The 24,311-nt window shown below is 41.5% G+C and overlaps 1 protein-coding gene across 19 annotated transcripts in view; it reads right to left on the reverse strand.

The window, feature by feature from the left end:
* Nucleotides 1–24,311, reverse strand: part of KIAA1217 (KIAA1217 ortholog) — a 371,695-nt gene that overhangs the window by 49,761 nt on the left and 297,623 nt on the right. For 12 of the 19 annotated variants that reach the window (XM_074574454.1, XM_074574455.1, XM_074574469.1 and 9 more), the window contains one exon: nt 2,746–3,569. In XM_074574454.1, coding sequence (XP_074430555.1) covers nt 2,746–3,569 — 824 coding nt within the window. Of the gene's footprint in view, nt 1–2,745; nt 3,570–5,589; nt 5,814–10,626; nt 10,878–21,549; nt 21,875–24,311 lie in introns of those variants that run through there. The other 7 variants (XM_074574468.1, XM_074574465.1, XM_074574466.1 and 4 more) reach the window with 5 other exon arrangements.

A 24,311-nucleotide genomic window follows, 5' to 3' on the forward strand; every position in this document is an offset into this window, starting at 1 on the left:
TTGTCAGCAAGTGGATAATGTGCACGACAGAGCAGCGTACATCTCATTTTACTGTGCCTGGAAGAGGATGAATTCAGCCCCACCTCTCCAATCCCCATATAGTCTTACAGAAGCTAGCCCAGCGGTACTGCTTATGGGTGTAAACTGCAAGCCCTACACAACAAGGTACAGGATATCTTTCTGCCAACCTATATGTCACTTTCAGGTGTTCATAACAACTTTGTACCAATTCAGCCCCTACTGCAGCAGGAAAGGAGCACCTCAGCCTGGATACCCTTAGTGTTACTTATTTAGTTTAGTACCACCCCAACAGTGTTTGCTTTCAAAGTTTATGGAATTATTACAAAGCTAAAATAAGGCCTAGAGCATTTTCTGTCTGTAAAACTCAAACCCAATTCTCAATATTGCAGTGGTAAGAAAACACACTAATTTGCATGAATTGCTTTTGATATTTACAATTATTTTTTTAAAAGTCACACTTCCTCAAGGTTAAAAAAACCCACGACCCATAACGGCAGCTTCCAAAATGTCTTTTTTTAGTGCCATGTGGCTAATACACACCATCCTGAATTTTAGTCATGTATTTATTTGGAAGTGTAATTATGCAAATGTTATTTTCATCACTGTAAATATATTCTGGGACCAGGACTAAAACTCCTGGTGCAAAGCTCCCCTTAAGGACCTGCAGAACTATCTGTACAGTTGCTCTTTATATATTCACAAATACACAGCCGTGTGCACATCTGCGTAGCTCAGTGAGCAGATGAGATGCCCAGAGGGGAGAGAGAAGGTCGCGCAGACTGGAAAGTTGTTGGTGTCCTCCCTTATTTTCAACCCCCCAACATGAACCTTGTAAAATTTTCAATCTGAAAGCTCCCTCTCGCATTAAAATCAGCAAATATAGTTCAAATTATTTCCTTGTTGTAATAATGGAAGCTTGAAATGAAATTTCAGGTACCTGCATCTTTTTCTTGGAAATAAATAGGTAGAAATCAGGTTTCACTGACCCTAGATTGTAATACGCTATCCTGGTTTCAGCTGGGAGAGAGTTACTTTTCTTACTAGCAGCTGGTACAGTGGTACGTTTTGGATTTAGGACGAGAGTAATGTTGATAACACACTAATATTTAAGTTGTTGCTAAGCAGTCAAGGACTTTTCAGCTTCTCATACCGGCCTGCCAAAGAGAAGGTGAGGGGCACCCAAGAAGCTGGGAGGGGACGCAGCTGGGACAGCTGACCCAAACTGGCCAAAAGGATATCTCATACCATATGATGTCATGCTCAGCATAGAAAGCCGGGCGAAGAAGAAGGAAGGGGGTGACGTTTGGAGTGATGGCATTTTGTCTCCACAAGTAACTATTACATGTGATGGAGCCCTGCTTTCCTGGAGATGGCTGAACACCTGCCTGCCGATGGAAAGCAGACAATGAATCCTTGTTTTGCTTTGCTTCTGTGCGCGGGTTTTGTTACACTTATTAAGCTGTCTCTCTCACCTCACGAGCTTTCCCACTTTTACTCTTCTGATTTTCTCCCCCATCCCACTGGGGGCAGTGAGCAAGTGGCTGTGTGGTGCTTAGTTGCCATCTGTGGTTAAACCATGACATATTCCCTAACTCATCCCCTTTTGTCAACATAACTACCAAGCTATGAGACTGTAATTTTTGTGGATGGATGATTTTTTCCCTCCATTTTGTCCCCACCAATGGACCTCACAATACATTCTTTTTTTCTGGCCAAGCACGGTCAGAGGTGACTAATTGTAGAGCAAGCTGCTCAGGTGGAAGGGATGTTTGGGGGCTGTATGGAGCTCCATATCTCCCCAATGGTCAAGGCAGTCAGCAGTTACCTTTGGCCTCTGTGAGCTCAGCATTTTCGAGCTATTCATCTTCACTTCCCTAAAGAGCTCTATAAAAGTTAACGGCACAAACAACACGCTAGAGATTAGCGCAACTCATACAAATACACAGCAACTGACTGGCAGTGTAATGATTTTTCTCTCCTAGGGTAGGGCCTATGGCACAAGAAGCCTTCGCAGACCTTTGCGTAAATCTGGTCCTTAAAAAGACAGGAGAGATCATTGTCATCATTGTCAGCACACAAAAGTTAACAACAGTCAGCTCACCAACTGTTTGTGATGCTGGAAAAATCACTGGGAACAGCATTTGTGTTTCAATTTCTTCCGTGGGACAGACTTGCTCTTCGCAGCAGTTTCCCCTCAAGGAACATTATTATAAACAACTGTCCTATTTTTATGCAAATTCATGTTTTACAGGAGATAAGACAGTAATGATAAATTCTTCCCATTTCCTAACACTAGATGAGAAAAACTCCACTCCATAAAGAACCAAAATTGTAATATCAGAGTGTCATTCTTAACGGGAGTGAAATATATTCCCTTATTAGCAGGAACAGAACATCATTTGTTCTTGTAACATGATCTGGTTGTCTGGAAAGAAAAATCCTAGTTAATCATTTTATTTTATTATATTTTTTCCAATGACTGAAATTTACACAAATGAAAATAACTAGGGATTCATCACCGGTTGACAATACTTTCAGATTAATAACGGGTGGTGTCGCATCTCCTCTAAATTACTAACTACCTTGACAGACGGCTAATAAACACTGCAGCCCAGTGCAACAGCCTCCTACACATTACATTGTCCCCTGGGTGTTAAAAGACACTAGATGTGCAGATTAGGGATGTTTCTCATTTGCATAAATTAAGCCTGGGCTCTGCCTTACCTTGTCTCCTTGTCCTTGGGCATGGCAGGTGACCCATAGCCAAAAGCCTGCTTGTCGACTGGAGAGGGCACCGCCTCGGCCATGCCGAGGGCACTCCGTGCTTTTGCATCCACAAACACAGGCGGTCCTGGCTCCTTTTTGAAAGACTGGCGGCTGGGGGAAGACCTGTCAGGCTGGATGGTGTGGGGGAGAATGTGAGCGCTATGGTGAGGATGAATATCGATCATTCTCATGTCAGCCATCCTGTGGGGTGAGGCAGGAGGTGTTTTAGAGCCAAGAGTGGGCAAATGGCTCTCCGGGTACTTTCGTGACTTTGGTCTGTACAAGGACTGCTCCAGCATTTCAGGCTGCATAGAGGGGTTGCAGTAAGTGCTCGATGACCTCATGGCACTGCGATGGTAGGCTACGATGTGATCAGGGGCATCGAGGGGGTGTCCAGAGTGGGGTGCAGCCACGCTCATCCTCCCCTCGTGAAACAAGTAGGGGTCACCGTACAGACCTTCATTTCGCATCAGGGCAAGGTTTTTGTTACTCATGTCCTCATCTGGCTTCACATCCCGTCTCTCCAAAATGGCGCTTGGGCTGGGTGATATCGAGCGCGAGGCTGGCATGCTAGAGAGCCGGTCCCTGGGGATGGTGGCGTTGCCTGGCACACCCATGGGCCGGCCCCCGCCGTAGGGAATCCTGGACGGAGAGGGGGGCATGGAGTGGGGCACCGGGGTGGAGGGCGGAGAGCTGGGCATCACGTGTGGAGGGTGCGTGGCAGATCCAGGGCGGGAAGCACTTGGGCCATCTCGGCCCATATAAGCAATTTCCCTCTGCATCTGGAAAGAACAGAAAATACACATTAAGATTTAAAATTACTGACTGAGCAAAACATGATGTGGGTTGCGACAACCTTGACATCTACAGGAAAAAAAGGGAAAATCCCAAACCCTCAAGACCAAATAATTTGTCACCTGCATAAATAAAACACTTTGGGACCTCAGTGCCTAAAGAAAATAACAAGTATAAACAGCAATAAAAAGGGCTGCATGTTAAAGGAATATGAGAGTTTTAAAAATGCTTTTATTTACGCAAGTACCATCTTACCCTAATCTGATATTCACAGCTACTTAAGCTGGAATCAGGGTTTTCAGTGCCAGGTGTTGTAAGTACATGTAGGCAGTGACGGCCTTAAACAGTTCATTGATCAGACACACAGGCTAGAGTTCACTGATTCCAAACCAGGAAGAAAATGCTGATGCTCTGGCATCACAAACAGACCTGAAGTCCTTCGACAAGAAACATAAATATTACATCTAACTGGCCATTTGCTTCAGTGCAGGATTTAACCTTTTGCTAATAATTTGATGTGGTCTTTATTACACAAAGGATACACAAAGCATAGGACAACAACACACACAAACATTTATTGACTGCAACAATCAGGTTGCAGGAAAACAGTTTGACCCTATAAAACGTGCCATGGGTTTCCTTCATTGCAAAGATAATAGTGTTTCAGACAGTTTGTGGAGGATGCACTCAGAAAGTCACAGAACATTTTATCATAGTTCTGTAAGCAGCAGCAGTAACTGCCAGCAGTAAGGAGTGAGCAAGCAAGGAATAGAAAGGGAAAACTTCCATACCGATGTATTAGTGCTTTCTTAACAGAGGCCTTGGCAAAAATCTGCAATGGATACATGTGCTTCCGAGGCTGTGGCACTTCACTCTGCCCAGCACTGACCTCTCTAGATGGCTGAACACTGTCAATGACAGACACAGGAGAAATTCTCCCTCTAGCAAGCATCATGTGCCTGCTCTGGTGCCGTTAGGGTAAGGTGGATAAGCAGGGAGAGAGATGAAAAAGTCAGCTGTGTTCCACCAACTACATAAGAAAAAAAAAAAATCACAGCTTCTAAAATTTGTGTTGGCAATTTCAGCTTCCCTCTCCATCAATTCCAAGGGATTGCAGAAAACTGAGCATCACCAAGCCCAACTACACATTCCTAAAGTGACAGAGCACACAGTAATGTGCAGTGGAAGTTGCCAATCTGAAATCTTCACCATTTTTCTCCCCTCTCACTCCTTGCTTTGACAATGTGGCTCAATTCATTGCAGTTACAGTGATCCAGGGCTGATGAAGCAAGAAATTATATTCTACTCCTGCCCCACCACAGGTTTTTCCACTGCTAAGGGAATTGTGATGGCGGTATATAAACAATAGCTGTTCTCATCACGGCAGGCTCTGCACTTGGGAATTACAAATGACGTTCCCCAGGGCCAGAGATCAAAAGTCTGGAGTATCAGGTATCAGAAAGAAGAAAGGAGATAACCTGATTGTGGCAGCAGCAATAATAAATAAGTGTAACAGAACAAAGGAGCGCGCTGGGATGGGTCATAAATGAGCCAGACAAAACTCATCAAGTCAAAGGGGAACATGGGATAATTTTTTCATTTGCACAGAGAATTACTGTAGTCTGGAATTTAAAATAAAATATAACTAAACAGTATTAATAAAAGTATCAGTGGGCATTCAACATAGTTTTCTACTGGCTTGAAGAAACACTGCAACATACTGAGCTGTATTGTGCATTCAGACTCTGGACCTTGGCCAGCAGAACAAAAAGACTCCTACTGAGCAGCTTTGGGATCATGCCTCCAGGGATAGGCAGCCACAGAAGTTTTGCACTGAGAGAAGAGCACGGAGAAAGAAAATCCTCCTTGGTTTCTACTGTACAAGCTGTGTACATGCCCTGCTTAGTTGCTTCCGCTAAAGCTACAACACATGCAATAGTATCTGACACAGAAACCATAGACACTGGGATACGCTGGGTTGCAGTGAAAGGAAAATTCCAATGTTACCTTGTAGAGAGGAGAAAATTTCCATGGGAAGCTTTGAAAGCAACAGGTTTAATTTCCCCTAACTTCTGGACTTCATATTCCTGTGCATGCTCATTCATTTCTCATAAGTCAAAGAAATCTGTCAAAGAAAAATTCCTATTTCCATCTTAATGTATTGCCCTACTTTATGATGGAAATGAGGAGTCCAAAGACGGGGCTGAGCCATTGCTCAAAACCCTGTGTCTGAGTATTGACGTATATAATGCTGTTTACCTTTGCTTTAAAATAGCAACTTGGAGTGCACAGTCTGAATCAGGACCCCACCGGGCTGGGCAGGGCACAAACGCCTGGGCAGCCAACCCCTTCTGGAAAAGTTCACTTTCTATTTTAAGCCATGACTCAGCCCCTGGGTGGAACATGCGGAAGGGAAGAGCAGTTGGAGCCATAGAGCCCATGGTGCCCGGGGCAGGTGTACCGGGCTGGGCAGGGACACAAGCTGGTGACCAGGAGCCAGGCAGCCCTACCAGCTGGACTACAGTGTCTTCTGCCACCTAGTCAAGATTTTCTCTCTTTCCACTTTTCTCTCTTCTACAAAATCTCCAGATTCTTTGCTAATGACAACTTTAAAAATGCAAACGATGGTCTGTTCTTGCTTCTCACCTATACATCTTCTGTGTGATATTCAAGGCACGCAACTCTCTCTTGTAGGTACCCCCTTTCTGTGCTGTTTTTCTTCTTCAGTCCTCCACCAAAAAAACCCCACGTTGCTCAATGAAAACATGTACTGAAATGCAGGCTGTCTTGAGACACATGTTCTTGGACTTCAACTGCATGACTCAGGGACAGAGAAGGAGGATATAGGGCTTATCTGAGCCTGTAAATACTAAGTGCTATCACAGCCAATTGCTTTGAGGGCAAAAAGAAGAAGGTTTTTTAGTTCAAGCATAGGATCATGTGCTTTTCGACTGCAGCCATGTAATACATTTGCCTGAGGGTGTGGTTTTCTTTAGCACATAGCTCTTCCTTGTTCTTACTGCCTGTAGACTTTACATCCTTGAAATAGAAACTTGTTTTGTCAGTCTTTAGGTTAATATATGGCAAACGGCTAGCAACAATTTCTGCATAAAACATTTGAGAGGAAAAGGCACCACTGAGAATCTTTCACTTTCTGTAGTAAAAAAGATCACAACACATTTAAACATCTTCTGTGGAGGTTTTCAGTCAGTCTAACAGCACCTAAGTCTGTTAAGATACAGATTCGGAATTTTTAAAAAATTCCTGAAGAATATAGAGAGACTGAAGAGTGTCTCTGTGTACTGAAGAGCGAACACAATATAAAAACCAGTTATGTTCTTTATTTCCAAACTAGTAGGCATACTCAATAACTTGCTGTATTTTGAATATGACTATATGCAGAAAAGTAGCAAACCAGCTACCCATCCACCCAAATGGATGACCAGTCTTGCTCCTGATAGCTCACGGGGACGGGCAGACCCAGCATGTCTGCATACAGCAGAACACGAAGCTTGTGGCAGCTCCTGGTCTCTCAAATAGCATGGCTCCCCTGAAAGAAGGACAGAGTCGTGCTATCACAGGCCTTAGAGACAACAAAGAGCAAGCTGCTATTCAGTGCTTCAACAGCTGGTGATTCCTACAGTACAATCCGATATGTCTTGTTGTCCATCAGGACCAACACAACACCATGCTGATCATTATTCTAAATTTGTAAGGGTTGTCCTGTCTCATAGGTCACTCTTGTGGTCTGTCCCAACATGGGCATCTCACAATGAAGAAACCAGCCTTACTTCTGTCTCACCAGCTGCTTCAACACATCGTTTGCACCTGTGGCACACACCAGACAGGACACGCGGAGCTGTGCTTGCACGCACAGCAGGGCAATGCCAGCTAGCACTAAGGGCTAAGCCTACCACTGACTGATCAGCAGCACACCAACCCTTCACCTCACCACGCAGCTGGATACCAGAGGTACAGCATGACTCACGCCATTATCGGCTAACATCTCATAGCAAAACACGGGCAAAGGGAAAAGTAGGCCAGAGTTTCTGACCTGGCAGCCCTTCCCATTGCTCTCCCAGGCCTCGTCTACATCAACAGAGAACACAGCAACTGGCTTTGCCCCAAGGTTTTCAGCCTGCCAAAATACCTACATGGAGCATGTTCCGTAGATGGAGCTTATCCATGCACCCTCTCGGAGACACCCTGGAGTTCCCAGCAGACTCCATTAATCACCTCTCAGGCATGTGAAGCTATTACTTTTCTTACTCTCCCGTTGACACCCTGCGTTTCCCTGAGGAAATCCCACCTATGCTCCTCAAGCTGGCTCACCCAACAGTAAACAGAGGACACCTGCAAAGAATTTTGTTGAGAGCTTGGAGAGTCTTCCATGAAAAAGCTATAGAAATGCTAAGTACTGATACAATACCAATAAATTCATCTGTAGAGAGACCTTTTATGGAAATTGCGCACCAGAAGAAAATCCTTAAAAAGGGAGGCAATCCTTCACTTTTCTGTCAGAAAAACTTAATTAAAGAACCCCAAATCCAACAACAATACAATCCATTAGTTTGTTCTTTCCTCATAAAAATAAATTGACAGCTTTACTGTACTAGTTGTCCAAAAACCTCAGTTTAATCAGTAGTTGCACTATATGATACCACTTCTATCATGACAGATCTTTCAGTCAGATTGTGTTTGGACAGCTGAAAGCACAAATCCACTTTTGCAAAAAGCCCGTCATATATGCTTTTAATATTTCTAAAATAATATAATATAATTTAAAATAAGAAATAGTGCACTTGAAAATTATAGAGTTGGTAAACAGTCTGGAAATGAAAATTTTAAATCATCTGTACCATGACTATCTGTCTGAAGCCAAATCCTTATGCGATCAGACATCACTGAGAGGTTGTCACACTTGTCTGTTCTTGCCTTCTCGTAGTATGCCTTTTAATTTCTATAGATTTCCCCATTCTATTGGGTCATTACAGAAAAACAACAGGCTGGCTGCAGCTGTGGGTTCCTCCAGCTGCCCAATGCCATACTTGAAAACTGCAAAAACATTAGCGTAATTTTTAGCTTTTTCTAGTCAGAAAGTCTCCAATGAAAAATACTTTCAGCAGACAATGCTGATCCAAAAGAGCTGAAACACTTGGTAAAAACATCATTAAAGACAAAAGTTGGAAAAAACCCACCCAGCAGATTCCAGTCAAACCCTGACATTATTTCTTATCAGACATCCCTGGAGTGCTCTAGAGCTTTGGTTTTCCAGATTCATAGATCTGGGGCAACTCAGTCACAGTCTACCCTGAGGTAGGGAGCCTGGCTCTTCCATGGTCTCTTCAGCAGAGCGGGTACTGGGTAGTTTTGAGGTAATCTTCTAGACCAATTAGTAAGACATGCCAGGGGCTTCAATGTCCATCACTCCTCAGCAGTGCTTCCAGACTAGAAGTTCATCAATTTTGGCTAAGAATGGGCCCCCTGATGCCCAAAAGGGAGAGATCAGCCCATGAAACAGCTGATCTAGGCTAAGTTGGAGACCTGGCCTCAGCTGAGTCTGGCCACACAGTACAAGGCTCTAGGAGCTGCTGGGGTTCAGAATTGTTTTTCATTATGGGAACCACATGCTGGTAAAATAAAACTGATTTCAAACATTCAAACTTCCCATGAATGGAAAACTCCAAGACCCAGCTAGCTGTTCTTAACTTGTCCCACGTATTTCCATTGTTTTTTCCTGGATAATTTTCCAGACAAGGAGTTGCAGAACCACTGAGAAATCTCAGCATTTATTATAAATAACTTCCCATTCTTAGCGTGCATCTAGGTTTCAGTTCTTCAGCTCCTTTTTCACAGTTTTGGTATATGCCCAGCTGTAAAACCTCTGTATTACAGTGAAAGAAGAGTGGAGCTAAAAACTCGTAACATCTATGAAAGTGTAATTTTCTGAGTCTAGTGACTGATTACACCAGAACAGAATACTTAATTGGACATATATGGATAAGGCAACAGAATCACTGGGTTTTTCTTCTTCCATTTATGCTCTTAATCCTATGTTTTTTCTCTCCCTTGATCAACAATGCTGCAATCAGCCAATGTAAGATGTTTCTTTGGATAAGCCTGTGATGGTAAGTGATGGTGAATCCACCCAGTCCTCCAGTTTCTATGTTCATAGACTTTTTTTTGCCAGGCTCAGTTGTCTAGAAGCTGACATGAACAAAATAGGGGAACCAGAGGATGATGTTCACCACCCTAGAAAGTTGAATAAACGTGACCCTCGAGAAAGGAAGCATCCTGACTGAATCTTAATCAGGTGTCATCACAACTCAATATCACTGCAACATCCAGCCTCCATACCCTTCTGCCAGTTGTGCAGGTGTACACAAAGGTTAAGCACTATTTCATCCGCAAGAGCAGAATTTTTAGGATACCGTATCGTAACTGCCCATATACTGGCTTGAAGCTCAGCCACAGCATCACTTCCCTTTCCATGCCATAGAACATCAAACACACTCTTAACATTATTGTCCCTTATTTTATACCTATATCTTTAATGCAGACTTGTGCATGAACCCAGTGTCCCTACAGTGATCCAAATGTTTTACCTGAAGGTATTTTCCATGTCTCAGTATGTCCTTTTATATCCCTGACTACATACAAACTTAATTCATACCATATCCTAAAGGTCCCATGGGGAAAACAAAGAATACCTAGTTCACTTTTTACTGAATGTAAAACAGATCCGTAAAATTCTAAGCTAACAAATTTAATGGTAATATCAAAAATAGTGTTTGATTGCTTCACCTTGCCTTTAATTCAATGTGCATGCTGAAGATGGATCATGCAAACAAGCAGAGAGGAGGGTCTCAGACCACATCCTACACAGCCTGCTTTCCCCAGCTTTCCTGATGCTACTCTGAGTATTTGTTTCTACAGTTAAAAACAGTAGCACTCTTATGACTCTCTTAGACAACATTGTTACCCATGGACAAATAAAACAATCATTGATGAGACTTTTGCTGTGAAATAATTAAAGCCACTTACTGTTTCTTAAGGAAATCACCTGTATGGCTACAGCAGCGAGATGAACATTTGGTTCCACTTCTTCTAATAAAGCACTTTTTGTTTTCAGCCTTGAATCTAAATCCTCAGTCTACAGTATAGTATTTGGTACATCCATGCCTTCCGGGAAAAGGTTCTGAAACCGTAAAAACGTTCCCTGTTCCCTCTGCTCACAACAGGGCCAGGCCATCTTGCTTTACCCGGTCATCTAAGTACTGCTGCTTCAATAGACTGAAGTACTTTTCCACATGACAAGGCTGCAATTTCTCCTCCCCTTTGAAATTAGTCACTAAATAACCTCCTTGGCATGTCACCCAGTCACAAACTGTGCAACACTACGTGATTCAATCGCTCAACGATTTTGTAATGTGTGCCTATAAGATGTATAGAAAGAGACTAACATTACGGAATGAAGCACAAGGAGACTCACAAAGGGGAAAGGCATAAATAAAATAGTGAGTAACCTCCCTTTAGCTAAGAGAGTGCATTTCAAAGGCAACAATATGAAACATACATATTAATTCCCCAACAGGTGAAGACCTCCAATGATTTAGCAAACCCAGTACATACAATTATAGAAAAAAATACAGCAGTTGTAAACCTTAGAAGCTTTTCACGTACTCAGATCGGTAGTGACATTTGGTAGAAGGAAGCACAAGCCCCTCCCGTGGAGGAGACTGTCTACTCATTAACCGGGCACCTGAGCTGCTCGGCTAACCTGAACTTTGGGGCCCCTATAAATCAATCTCATTGTTATCTCTGCAGCACACCACACTAGCCGTTATGATGGTTTGTTGGTTTTTTGTTGTTTTGTTTTGTTTTGTTTTTTTAAATAATGGGCACAATAGAGAAGACAAATGTAAAAACAAAATTTAGAACAGAAAGGATGCTTCCCTCCCTTCCATCCCCGCACCCCAAAAGATCACAGAATATAGAAAATGTCTTCTTAAAAATATAGTATTTGCAGTTTAAAAGAGATGGCACTTAAATATCATAGGGCGAAATCTCATGACACGAGCACTTCCCAGTCTTGCAGTTTCTTCTAGTTTGGGGGTGGTGGTGTTTTTTTTTTTCTTTCTGTTGGTTTGGGGTTTTTTTTGCTTGCTTTTGTTTTTATTCAAGTAAAAAATTGCCTATATCATCATGACTGGCATTCCAAAGAATCAAAATACAATTTAAGCACATGACCATGAGTTAATATCACTGCAAAGAACCAGCGATGGGACCTTACTGGAGTAACATTTCTGTTTCACAGTACTGCTTTCAGTCTCTCGGCCATTAGTGAGGGAAGGATCATTCATTCTGCTACAAAAGGGCAATCTGACACAAAGCATTTAAGTAACAGGACAAAGATCGGTGCAGATCTGGTAGCCAAAACTAAAAATCCAGGTGTTCCACCCCTTACTACACCCAGGCCAACAGCAGAGAAGTGCTCCACCTTTGTAGACAGCTGCTGTGTATTGGATTTGCAATGTACATTGTAAATTTGTATGCCATTATTGGTCTTGACCAGAACTTCAGAAAGTTTATATGTAGTGTAAGATAAACAGTCTTTTCAGAAATGTAAAAAATATTCATTTTGTCTTAAACGTTTAGTTTTCAGTTTCACTGTAAAATATTTTAAAATATTATTTTTATTAAATGTTTGAACTGGAACTATAATAAAGTATTATTACAGCACAGAAACAATGTTAAGCCTATTTATTTTTATTTCAAATTTAATCAGTCAAGGCTTGTTTCTTGCAGTATAGAGTAAAGCAGTATTTACCATTGAAGCATCTGGTTTATATTTGGCAGGTTTAACTAACCAGTCAAGCATCTCTTTTTAATGAATGGATGTATATACTTGACCTAGTCAAAAAGCTGCTTAGGTCTGCTGACCAACCAAACACAAAAAACATCAAGAGTAAAAAATACAAGCAAATTATCCTAGTACACTTTTATGCCACACATGCTTTCCAACAGTTGCAGAGTATATTCTCCTATCCATGTTCTTCCTCACAGGCTAACAACCCTGCAGTGAGAAATCACATTATTATGCTAATATGCAGGATAAAAAAGACCACTATATTTCACTGCAGTTTCTCTGCAGTGAATTGCAAGCTGGTGGGATGCACATTTTCAGTAATTGGACTCTAGCATGATAAAGTATATCCCAGAACGTCAGACATACTATAACTAGTTCTCCATACATCTGGCACTATGTGCAAGAGTCGTCAAGTACGTCTGAAGCATACAAAAGTTTTTCATGAGAGGAATGAATCTTCTTTTAATTTTAAAATACACCAGGCACAACATCATAAATATTGCACAGATATATCATTACCAAGACTGTAATTTAATTTGTAGGTTCTAACAATGCATAGAAACCATTCAAGCATCACTTTCCATTTCAATTACTTTATCAGAGCCCTCAAACCTTGTCTAACTTGCCATGTATCATCCTGTGTTTAATTACTTGCCATATATTTGTTTATAAAGTACTGTACAGAACAAGAGCTCCTTTTCAGTTTAACCCACTGTATAAACAAAGGGCATGCCCCTAAGAGATGCAACACCCAATGCTTCACTGAGATCAAGCCTGGAAGTTTAGGTTAGTTTATTACTTTAAAATCAATGTTAATGTCTATGTTAATGACAGGCCACAGTTACCACTGAGCTATATCGCCAGTCACCCTACTTTCTTATCCGTTATTAACAATGTTGGTCCGTTGGACCTTTCTATCAGTTTGCCCATCTTATTTCTGTTTTCTTGTCTCATTTTTAAGAGGAAAAAAGTTTAGACACACAACATCAGTAAAACACACAATTATAAAGTCAGAGAATATTCTGAAGCCGACTGTGGGGTATACACATGTGGCATAGACATAACTTATTGCTTGACTGCTGATCAAAGTTCTTTCTGTTCCTGATAACAGCTCTTTTGCTTCCTATTCCCTTAATAATACTTTCATGGATGGAAATAATTAAGCAGTTAATGCCTTGTACTGCTGTAAACAACCATTTCCTTGACAGAAAACAGGGAAGCACTTACAGGCTGGGTAGCTTGTCACTAACTCCGGACTTGGTTTTGTTCTCAGCACTCTGGAGCAAAGCCTGTGATGGAGTCAATGGGGTCCATCACCCATTGTCAGAATCCAAATGGGAAGACAGTTTGCTGATGATGCCTTTTCCAGCTGTATTACAAAAGAAGCATTATTTTCTCCTGGGTTTTTTGGGTTGGGTTTGGGTTGTTTGGAGGTGCTTTTTTTTGCCAAGGAAGGTTTCATGCCACCTCACCAGTCCTTTAGCCCATCCAGTTTCTAATTCTGATCCAAGAAACCAACAGCGCAGGAGGACAAAGACCTATGTACGGAGCTGTCTGCAGGATCTCCTAAATCTGCAGCCTCTGATACACAAGACTCTGGAAGGCAGCTGGAGAACCACCATCAACATCTTTCTTCCCTCTGCTTATGCAAGCACCATGACAGAAACCCCTCAGTGTGGTTATCTGCTTTCTGCAATGAAAGGAGAGAGATCGACCGCTCGCCTTGCCTCCAAAGGCCTCCAAGGGCCTTTCTTCCTCCTTTCTTCAGCAGAGGAAGGAAAAAAAGTAGTCATATACAATCCTGATCTCAGTCTCAGCTGCTTCCCCATGGCACAAATGGAGGAGCAGAACACAGCCCCCCAAGCTGCTGTCCTTCACAAAGGCATCAAGGTGACACACACCCCGGCACCCAGCCAGGCTATGCTGGGGCCACCCTGCACTCCACACCTCTCTCCATGACCCTCAATAACTTTCAAATTGCCTCAGCTTTCCCACGTCAGCTCTCCAGCCCACTGCCCACATTTACACCTACAAGGATGTGTGTGGTGCTTCCCTGAAGACTGAAAATCCTACAGAAGCTCTTTGCATTTGAGAGGCCGAGATAAATAAACAGGGAGGGAACAGAACAGTTCTGGCTGCCTGACACGTACTAGATTTGAGATTATGTACAGACTATACTATCTTCTCCTAAACATACGTATTGTTTGTCATTCCTTCTGTTTACTGATTCCGAAGGCATGCAGTGAAACAGATATGCCTTGGGGTAGAAAAAAGTACCATCAAGTTCTCTTATGCTTATTCCAAACTCCCTCCTTCTTTAAAAAAATGCAAACAAACAAACAAAAAGCCCTCCCACACCACAGAGCGCATAACTACTAGCTAGAATGAACCACTATAAAAGGGACAGGCAGCTCTAGAGCTTCACTGCTGGCAAAGCGGCACACTCGGTAGACCAGCTGGAGCTTGCACCGGGGAGCAACCTGTACACAAAGCCTTTGAACCAGCACACAAGTGAGCATCTGAGCTCCAAGAGAACACTGTTTCTTTGTAACATGTATATTAACATTATGTATACATACATATATGTTTTGCATACCAGCAGTACATTTTTGGCCTATCCTTTGGTGATGGCAGATCAACATAATCAGGAATTTTAGATTTTTAGGGATTTAAAAAATTAAAGGCAAGCAAGTACAAGTGGGAAATCCTGTGCTGGAAACTCTATAAGCCTGTCAAAATTTATTTTAAGTTTACTAGAGCAAATATAGCCAACTCTCACTGGAGTCGCATGAAGAAGGTTCTGCAAAACTGAACTATTACGTCAGGTCTGCAGTCTGTCTCTCTACCCTGTAATTTAAACCTCATGCTTCCCCCTCATTTCTGCACTGATTTAAACAAAGACATTTTCCTAGCTATAGGAAAGTATCACAGTACATATAGCAGACATAAATGCATTAAGCACCTCTCAAAAGTTAAGACTGCACTACTAGTTGCTCTGTATTGAGGATCTGTCTCACCTAATGTTGCGTTAAAAGACAGTCAGCCAGGCACCCTCCAGAGTCAGCTCATTCCTTCTACAGCTGGGTGGGACAAGCTGCCCTTCGGTGTTCCCAGCCTTTCGCCACTGACTGCAGTGGGCAGCATTTTCTACCCAAAGCTTATAAGGATTAGACTTTTTTCCTAATTCTCTATAGTGAGCCTGCCCATATGTCTTTTCATTTAGCTCAGTCTCTGCTCTGTTTTTCATCCTTTTTTTTTCTTCTTTATAAGTCAAGCTGAGATACTACAACTAGAAGGGATAACGGCAGCTTCATTCCAGCTGCTGCTTGCTAGTCTTGCAGTGGACTTTGCTGTGATCCACCTTGTTGGATCCAACCTGTCCTGTGGTTCCTGTATGTAGTTTGGGTTCATATTCTGAGGTTTTGTGGGGTTTTTTGGCAGGGGTAGTCAGAACACAAGGATGGTTTTTAGGAAAGAAGTAAGCAGCGCACTTCAGGTAAATGCCAGCTGGAGTGACCGATGAATGCTTGAGGACGTTCATGGCAAAGAAGCTACAACCATCACTTGCCTTTGCAATCCACTCTCATATTCAAAGCAAAGGTATTTGAGGTGCACTTTAAAGCTACAAATGGCTTTTGAAACCTAGCACTTAGTTCAGCCATTCCCACTGAAGATGTAGTTAAGGTTCAAAACAGTTTAATCTCCTTCAGACGCTGCAGAAAATAACAGCTCTCTACAAGTCAGGCCTTAGTGCAGCATCTCTGAGAGTCCAGTGCAGTGTGACGGAGTGCTGAGAGATAACACTGAGGTGGCTGTTGCGCTTTGTACACATCTGGTCATTAGTGGGGAATAACAGAAATTCTGGTTTGATGAAATCACCACGAAGCTCTGACAACTGGTGGGACGTGTCATATGTGTGTGCATGTGCATGGGCACGCAGCCTTACTTCTCAGAAAACTTTTTCCCGTATCAATTCCATCATGTCACCAACTCCTTGACCACACAGACTTACGACCCCAAGCACACCTGCACATCAAGAGCTCTTTGGCCATCATAATTTCCAACAGCCCTTACCATTCCTAGATTAAGCCCACCCTTTTTCAGTTGTAAAAAAAAAGAATCCAACAGAAACTAAGCGAAAAGCAGTAATATGCTTCTTGCCATAAAATGTTTATCTTATAATGTGCATCAGCTTAAATCTAGCTATAAGAGCAGGCTCTATATTTGGACCAACCTGGTTACACCTGTACTGAACCCGTTGACATTCCCTAGTTGACATTGTCACAGGTTAGCTGTCAGTGAGACAACTTGGGTGACACAGTGGGTGAACTCTGCTTGGAAGAGCATCCTGGCATCCTTGCATCCTGGCTTGTATCCGAAGTAGTGTGGCCAGCAGGACTAGGGAAGTGATCGTCCCCCTGTACTCGGCACTGGTGAGGCCCCACCTCGAGTGCTGTGTTCAGTTTTGGGCCCCTCACTACAAGAAAGACATTGAGGTGCTGGAGCGTGTCCAGAGAAGGGCAACAAAGTTGGTGAAGGGTCTAGAGCACAAGTCTTATGAGGAGCAGCTGGGGGAACTGGGGTTGTTTAGCCTGGAGAAAAGGAGGCTGAGGGGAGACCTTATGGTTCTCTACAACTACCTGAAAGGAGGGTGTAGCGAGGTGGGGGATGGTTCTTTTTCCATGTAACAAGTGATAGGGCAAGAGGAAATGTCCTCAAGTTGCACCACGGGTGTTTTAGATTGGGTATTAGGAAAAATTTCCTCACCAAAAGGATTGTCAAGCATTGGAACAGGCTGCCCAGGGAAGTGGTTGAGTCGCCATCCCTGGAGCTATTTAAAAAATGTGTAGATGTGGTGCTGAGGGACGTTTAGTGGTGGACTTGGCAGTGCTAGGTTAACAGTTGGACTCGATGATCTTAAAGGTCTTTTCCAACCTAAACGATTCTATGATTCTATGAAGGGGAGGGAGCACAAAGCCATGTAGAGCCTGACCCAGAGCAGTCCTATGAAGGCTTCCAGTCTAGCCACGCTCCAGGCAATCTGAGCAAAATGATGCATGAGATGCAGCACATTTTGCATTGCCTTGATGGAAATCACATTGCCTCTGTGTGGACGTTTATTCCCCCAGCAACATTTCATTGTTTGAGCTATCTCCCTGCTACCAGTCTGCATTACTTTATTCCTGATCAGTAAGACAAGCATCCAGATCAGTGAACAGGCACTCATTTCTGTATACTTATGAGCGTATTTCATTTCCTACAAACAAATAGATCGTCAGAGTTAAAAAAAAAAATGTTAAAATTATCCAAATAAGCAGAGAGAAGTTAATAAATCTCTCACGCTGGATTTTCCTACGCTCCCTTAGTGTGCTTTCCAGACAGAATAGTGTGGTGAGTACACTAAGAAACCTCTTGGCATGTCAGCCAAGATTTTTCAGGGTGTTATCACAAATGACAAAAATATAAACACACTGAAACATAACACATTTCAATCCTAAAAAGGTCGGATTTACATAATTACATCATTGGTTTGCCAATATCCACATTTATCTCATCAGTATAGCATGGCCCACCCATCCCACAAGCTATTAGACTGTTTGGACTGAACATATAAAAGCTGTTACTGATTTTTTTTTAAAGTTAACATTATGACACCCCTCATAACTAGCGCTGCATTCAAACTAACTGTTTCTTTTGCTTTCAAATGAGATGTTTGTTTCTTTTGCTTTCCCACAGCTTCTTTTTAGGTAGAGTTTTCTGAGAACAAAGAGGAGTCATGTAATTCATGAAGGCGTAGCAAGCATTTTTCTCCCCTCCTCCCCATTCTCCTTGAAGAGATCAAGCACATCATGTACCTAACATAGACAGCCACCACCAATGCAGGGAGCCAAACCCTTCAGACCAGTCTCAATTTCAGCACTTCCTTAGGGCACCACTGAACTGATGGGGTCATCCCTTTTCTTTCCAAAAAAGGAATAGTTTCAAACATGTACAGTTCTGGTACAGATCAGCATTTTTATTTGGTTTAAATATGCTGTATATCATATTTCTGCTCTTTAAAAAAAGAAATACTGTTAGTAACTGCACTCATAAATCAAAATAAATGCATGGCTTTCTAACTCGCTGTACTAACGACTCAGCTGTTATTTTTGTTCCACATTCGTATCTCTTCTCACTGCACTGAAGCCAAATAAAACTGAACAAGTTGATATGGTTAAATGAACATAAAGGAAAGCACAATCCTTGGTCTCATCTGGCATTACCAAACAACTCAGTCAAAATACAATTTCTATTACAGATATATAGAATAGGTTAGGACGTAAATAATACAAAAGTGTTTTAAAACAGAGATGATAGTTAAAAGACCTAAGCAGCATGTTTACACCTGTAGCCAGCTGTTTCTTCCAATATAAGGACGCAGCAAATCAGAAGAAATAAGTTGCTGTGCTGAGTTTTGGAGTCAGCACTATTGGCAGGAGAAATGGTCACGGAAGCCGTATATACAACGGGATTTTGCGTGTAAGTGCCCAGACTGCACTGCATTTCATAGCTATAAGGCCCAGCAGTATCTGCAGTTGTAAGCACATCTTTTGCAATGTTAGTGGTGCTATCAGTGCCTCAATTAAGAGTTGTCTTAGATCACAAACTTCTTCCTATACTGTTTGAGCCCTATATTTTCTTTTCATTTTACTTCCTTCTATCCAAAAAAGTATACAAATTGGTCAGCATGGCTGAAGTAAACAACCTAGTTTATCCTAAGGTCAAGCTATCTATAGTAAATATTAAGTGACTGAGGGACTATCCTTTACCCAACACACCCTTTCGGTCTTTTCGCTTAGTCACATGAAGTTCTAATTTGCAATGATGTAAGAAAGGCATATATTCACACAAAAAATAATTTCAGCATCACATCATTTCTCATGGAGTCCTGCTGATATTTGCAACTGTCTTGCTTTTGCCAGTTGAGGCTTTTTTTAACCCCAGATCTTAACATGTATCCAAGAAAAGATATTTTTACTGCTTATATTTTTAGAGGTTCTGACTAGCCTTCCAGAGCCCTTATTAGAAAAAGTACAATCCAACATGGAGAAGAATCAAGGTCCTCAGATACGTAGTTGTGTTCTACTAGACACCAGGTACTGGTTAACCCCTCTTTGTTAAAAGGAAGATAGGGACAGAGTTAATTCTCTTTCATATTCATTAGGCTTATCTAGACGCAGGTTAATAATATACTGAAGTGAAGACTCCGTGGAAAGCAGAGAATTTGGGTCATCATCAACATTTTGGATTTGTGAGATACTTCTTGGGAAAACTAAGGTCCTGAATGACAAGCAAATGGCAGGTTTGAAGAAGAAAAAACACTGCTTCTAACTTTACTTGAGTTCTAGGAACCATGGTACCAAAACATCCACCTCCACAAAGTGATTTTTAACCCCTGTTTGAGAAACAGCTCATTCGGAAAGCTAACTGGAAGTCATAAAGCTTGGTTGGACTTTGGCTTACAGGACTCCAGCAATTCAGATAAGCTACGTGGTTGACAAAAGAGGTAGAGGAGGACATCCCCTTCTAATAATGGAGGTCACAGCCATGAGCATTTTTATCACCTGTCAATGTGTTTGGGGAGCTCTGGCAACATCTGACTCTGTTAGATACTTATGAATTTCAAGTAAACAGCCAAATTAGTGCAAATTGTTCTACTATCAGCAAGGGCAGTGGAAAAAAAAAAAGTCTCAAGAATTGAAACAAGGAAACATTATGTAAAAAGAGGTGGAGTAAGAATAAAACCAGAAACTAGTAGACAATAAAAATGGACTCAAATCCAATTCTTCTGTTTTTATTCAGGGCAAGCTCCCACTGAAGGCACAAAAGCTTTGCCTGAGAACCTCCGACTTGTGTGAGAGATAAGATTGTAATTGTAATGCAGGGCTGAGGAGACCTTCATACAAGACATATCATATGTTGTCATTAAGTGAATTCATAGCTCTAGGGCAAGCTCTAAGCAAACCTCAACATGAAAGGCAGGCTAGCTTGAATACAGGCCTGTTAGTGGGAAATAAAGAACTCTTCCCCCTAAAAATTCCACTAGAACAACTGCGTTGTGGTTGCAAGTTGATCTGGTTCCACAGACGAAACTCCCTGGGAGTTTCCAGGTAACTGGTTTGTGATATCTACCATATGACACTCCTCTTAGACTAACTGGAAGTTTACTGCGTGGGTGCGGCAAGCTCATGTTCCTTGAACAGTTTAATATCAAGAACATGACACTTCCTTTCAACGGCCAGCTTGATATAAACTTTAAATCCATCCTCGTTATTTGAAAATTTTTAAAAAAGATATCGTTTAAATTGTTGGTATAGTAATAGCATCTACACACTTATATTCCTTACTCATGGTGCTTGTGAAATACATATAATACACCAAAGCACAAAGCCCTCACATTAAAAAAGCCCCAATGCAGGACCCATCCAACTGCAGGATCTGTATCTTTAAACAGACCCACTTTTTGCCAGATAACATTTGAGATTTATATATCGTTGTATGTGTAGCTAAAATTAAAAAATGATTTTTTCGTTAAAATTCTATTTACTTTCCCACTAACTTAGGCTTTATACAGCAGTAGGTATTGTGTATCAAAGGACATATGAATGAAACAGAACAGGTCCATCTACAGTCTTTCATCACAGTCTGATTTGATGCAGCTACTTCCCAGTGTCTGCAGCTCTCTAGTTGCATAAAGAATTGGCAACTACTGACAACCCATTTAAAGCAAAAGTAGTAAAACCCATATGAGTAAAAAAAATAATCCAGGACATCAGAGACTTCTTTATATATTTTGTTCAAATCTCAGCAAGATTTGTAATGGCAAGTTGGAAAATAACTGTTTATGTTTAATATGTAGGTTTGAAACTAGACATAAAATCTGAGAGTTCGTTGATTTAGAGAGCGATTAAACATGTATTTTCTCATATGGATCAAGGAAGAAGAAACAGATTTCACTGTTCTGATTTAAATTTACAGTTAATCTGAAAATATCTCTTTGTTTGAAAAAAAGAAAAAAAGGAATTAGATATTTTCATTATTTATAAGCATCATCTTACCTTACATCTCTTGGTGAGTTCTGCTTCTAGACGACTTTGGCAGGTATTTTAATTCAGGAATAGTTTCAGCAATACATGCCATTACATCTTCTCTTTAAAATAAAGCGCTTTTTCTCTTTTCCTCAGACAAAGTATGTGGGCTAAAAGAGCTGCAGCGTCTCTGTTCAAGCGATTTCATGGACACTCAGAGGCTTTCTTTCTACTGTATGAAAGTTAAATCTGAGTAAGGAAGGCATTTTTCCTGTCCCGGAAATCACTATAACCAAAACCAATGCTGAGCTAATGAGAAATGTTTCTTCCATGTGTTCTGTTTGGCAGACACCGCAAGTCATATCAAGGAAACACGTGATGTTTATAAATACAATATGGCTCATGTTGTCATAACCTCCCAATGGCAAAAAGAGCATTAGAAAAAGCAGGCAGCAAAACAGCAGGAAAGATGAGATTTGTATCATTTGGAAGGTCTCTATCAGATAATAGAGGTATTAGCATTTGTTTTTTCTTTTTTTCTTTTTCTTCCCCAAAGAAAACAAAGTTTTATAGTAATAGGATCAGTAAGGCAAACACATGGCCACTTACAGAAATGCTGTCCTATAGGCATCCTAGCACTAAAATGCATTCATCCAATTTACTGCTTGAATTCTTTTCCAATAAATACTTTTGTTCTAAATACTTTTACATGGTTCAAGGAGCTGTTATTTTCTTTCAGCCGTGGTGTGCAATGAACAAATATCATTTTGTCAGCATTTGCAGCTTTTATGCTTATTGATGTTAAGATCACAAACAATCCGATGAAAAGAAGTTAAACATCTCAAAGAAGCTGGATATATGTTTACAGGTACCGTAAGAACACAGAAGGATGATCCTGGTTTTATTATCTCCCTCTTTCCTGCAAACCAGCACTGAATTTCAGGCTCCTTGGATGCTTTAAATTCTCAGGGAGTTGTTTGAGGGTATTTAGCACTTGTAGGGTTTTTTTAAGTTCACATATTGCTTCTGACTCTAGAGAGTTAAAATGTTAGCAAACTGCTCGCCAGGCAATTTCAGGGGAAAAATGAAAAGTTGCCGTTGCACAATTTCATTAATAAAAGCTACTTAGCACAACAGTTTACCCAACTTATCAAATGTCTGTCTCATTTTACTGTACAACTCATTTTAACTCATTCCCTCTCACCTTGGCAGCCCAAACCCCCATCGCTGCCAGGAACATCATCACCTTTTTGCCATTCTAACTCCCAGAAAAACATGGAGTTTTCAGGTACCCCCTGCTCCCCCAACTCAGCTCTGACCCAACTTGCTCTAATTGTTCTTTCTTGGAGAAACTGCCTCTGAAAAAAATCCAAAACACCTTAAAGTGTTCGTCAATACAACAGCAGCCACAACAAGCATTCCTGGGATATTCTGGCCTCACCCACCCAGCAGAGGTCTGGGATAAAGCGCTGACCTGCTAAGGCCTTATGCAAGTCAGGGAATTAAGCAAAAACATGGTGGGTCTAGGAGATTCTCAAACAAAATATAACCCACAGACTTTAGGGCAGGTGGTTGGGATGAGAAAGATTGCCAAGCAAAATAGCCACCGGTTTGTTATGAAGTAAAAATTCCCTCTTGATTCTCAAAATTGGCAGGCAGAGGAAGCCCAAGACAAACCACTGCATAAACCAACATTATTAGTATCCAACTGTGCCACCAGAAATGCAGACAAGTTGCAATGACAGAAGGGGGAGATTATAATTTAGGATTCTTCCCCTTTTAGACACTCCATAAAAGGAGGATGTAGGGAATGAGGACAGAAAATACGCTGTGCACATTCGGTGGGGGAATCACTTCCACTTGGAGTCACCAGGGGCTCACAGCAACAACCCAGGATAAACGCAGCTGTGACACTTCCAAAGAAATTCAATTCATTCAGCAGCATACAAAAATCTGCTGTCAGTTCTTTAGTGTCATCTACTGATGTTGAATCTATACGCCAACGCTGAACATGAGAAGGGAGGCAGCCTGGACCCTTCACCAAGTTAAGTCTGAGAAAGTCTTTTCCTCTTTGAATCTATGCAAATCACAAATGTTAATTCTAATGGCACAGACCAGCATGGCTGTGTACATGCATTTGCACTGGAATTCAAAACAATGCCAGAGAGAATAAAAAGATCATCTAAACATTTGGACATGAGATAGTATTTCATCAAAAGAAAGTGCGCAGAGAGCTAGAAAGTGCCGATAAAAGTTACAAGCTCAGGCGAACGAATAAATGAATGAAATGCAGAAATGTGAAGATACATTTTTCCAAAGAAAACAGCTGATACAGATTTTCAGCGTACATTTGGGGAAAGGAATAATAAAAAAAGGAAGAGCACAAAGACAAATATTCACTGAGATGGCACTATGTGGTTACCTCTTGCTTGAACAGCATTCAACATGTCAAACAAACCATGCTCTTCAAGATGTAAACGGCCACGGCACAGTATCAGAAAGTAAGGCACTCTGAAGGATTTCAAGAGAAACTGCCCTTTAGAGCTTGCTTAGACCCTGAGCAAAATCACTTTTCTCAAACCCAACCCACTCAGAAAAACGCATGAAACAGAAAGAAGACCAGGAAAATTAGAATTAATGGACATGAAAGCTGAGTGGTTTTGATAGGAGATCTGAAAATCACAGATCCCGTATTCCTCTCGCACATTCTGAGTCTTCTTGTCCATATGGATAATACTTAATACTTCAAGTGTTACTGCCAATTCTTATACAGGTCTCACATCTGTTTGGTA

The sequence above is a fragment of the Larus michahellis genome, chromosome 2, assembly GCF_964199755.1.
Source record: "Larus michahellis chromosome 2, bLarMic1.1, whole genome shotgun sequence".
NCBI lineage: Eukaryota > Metazoa > Chordata > Aves > Charadriiformes > Laridae > Larus > Larus michahellis.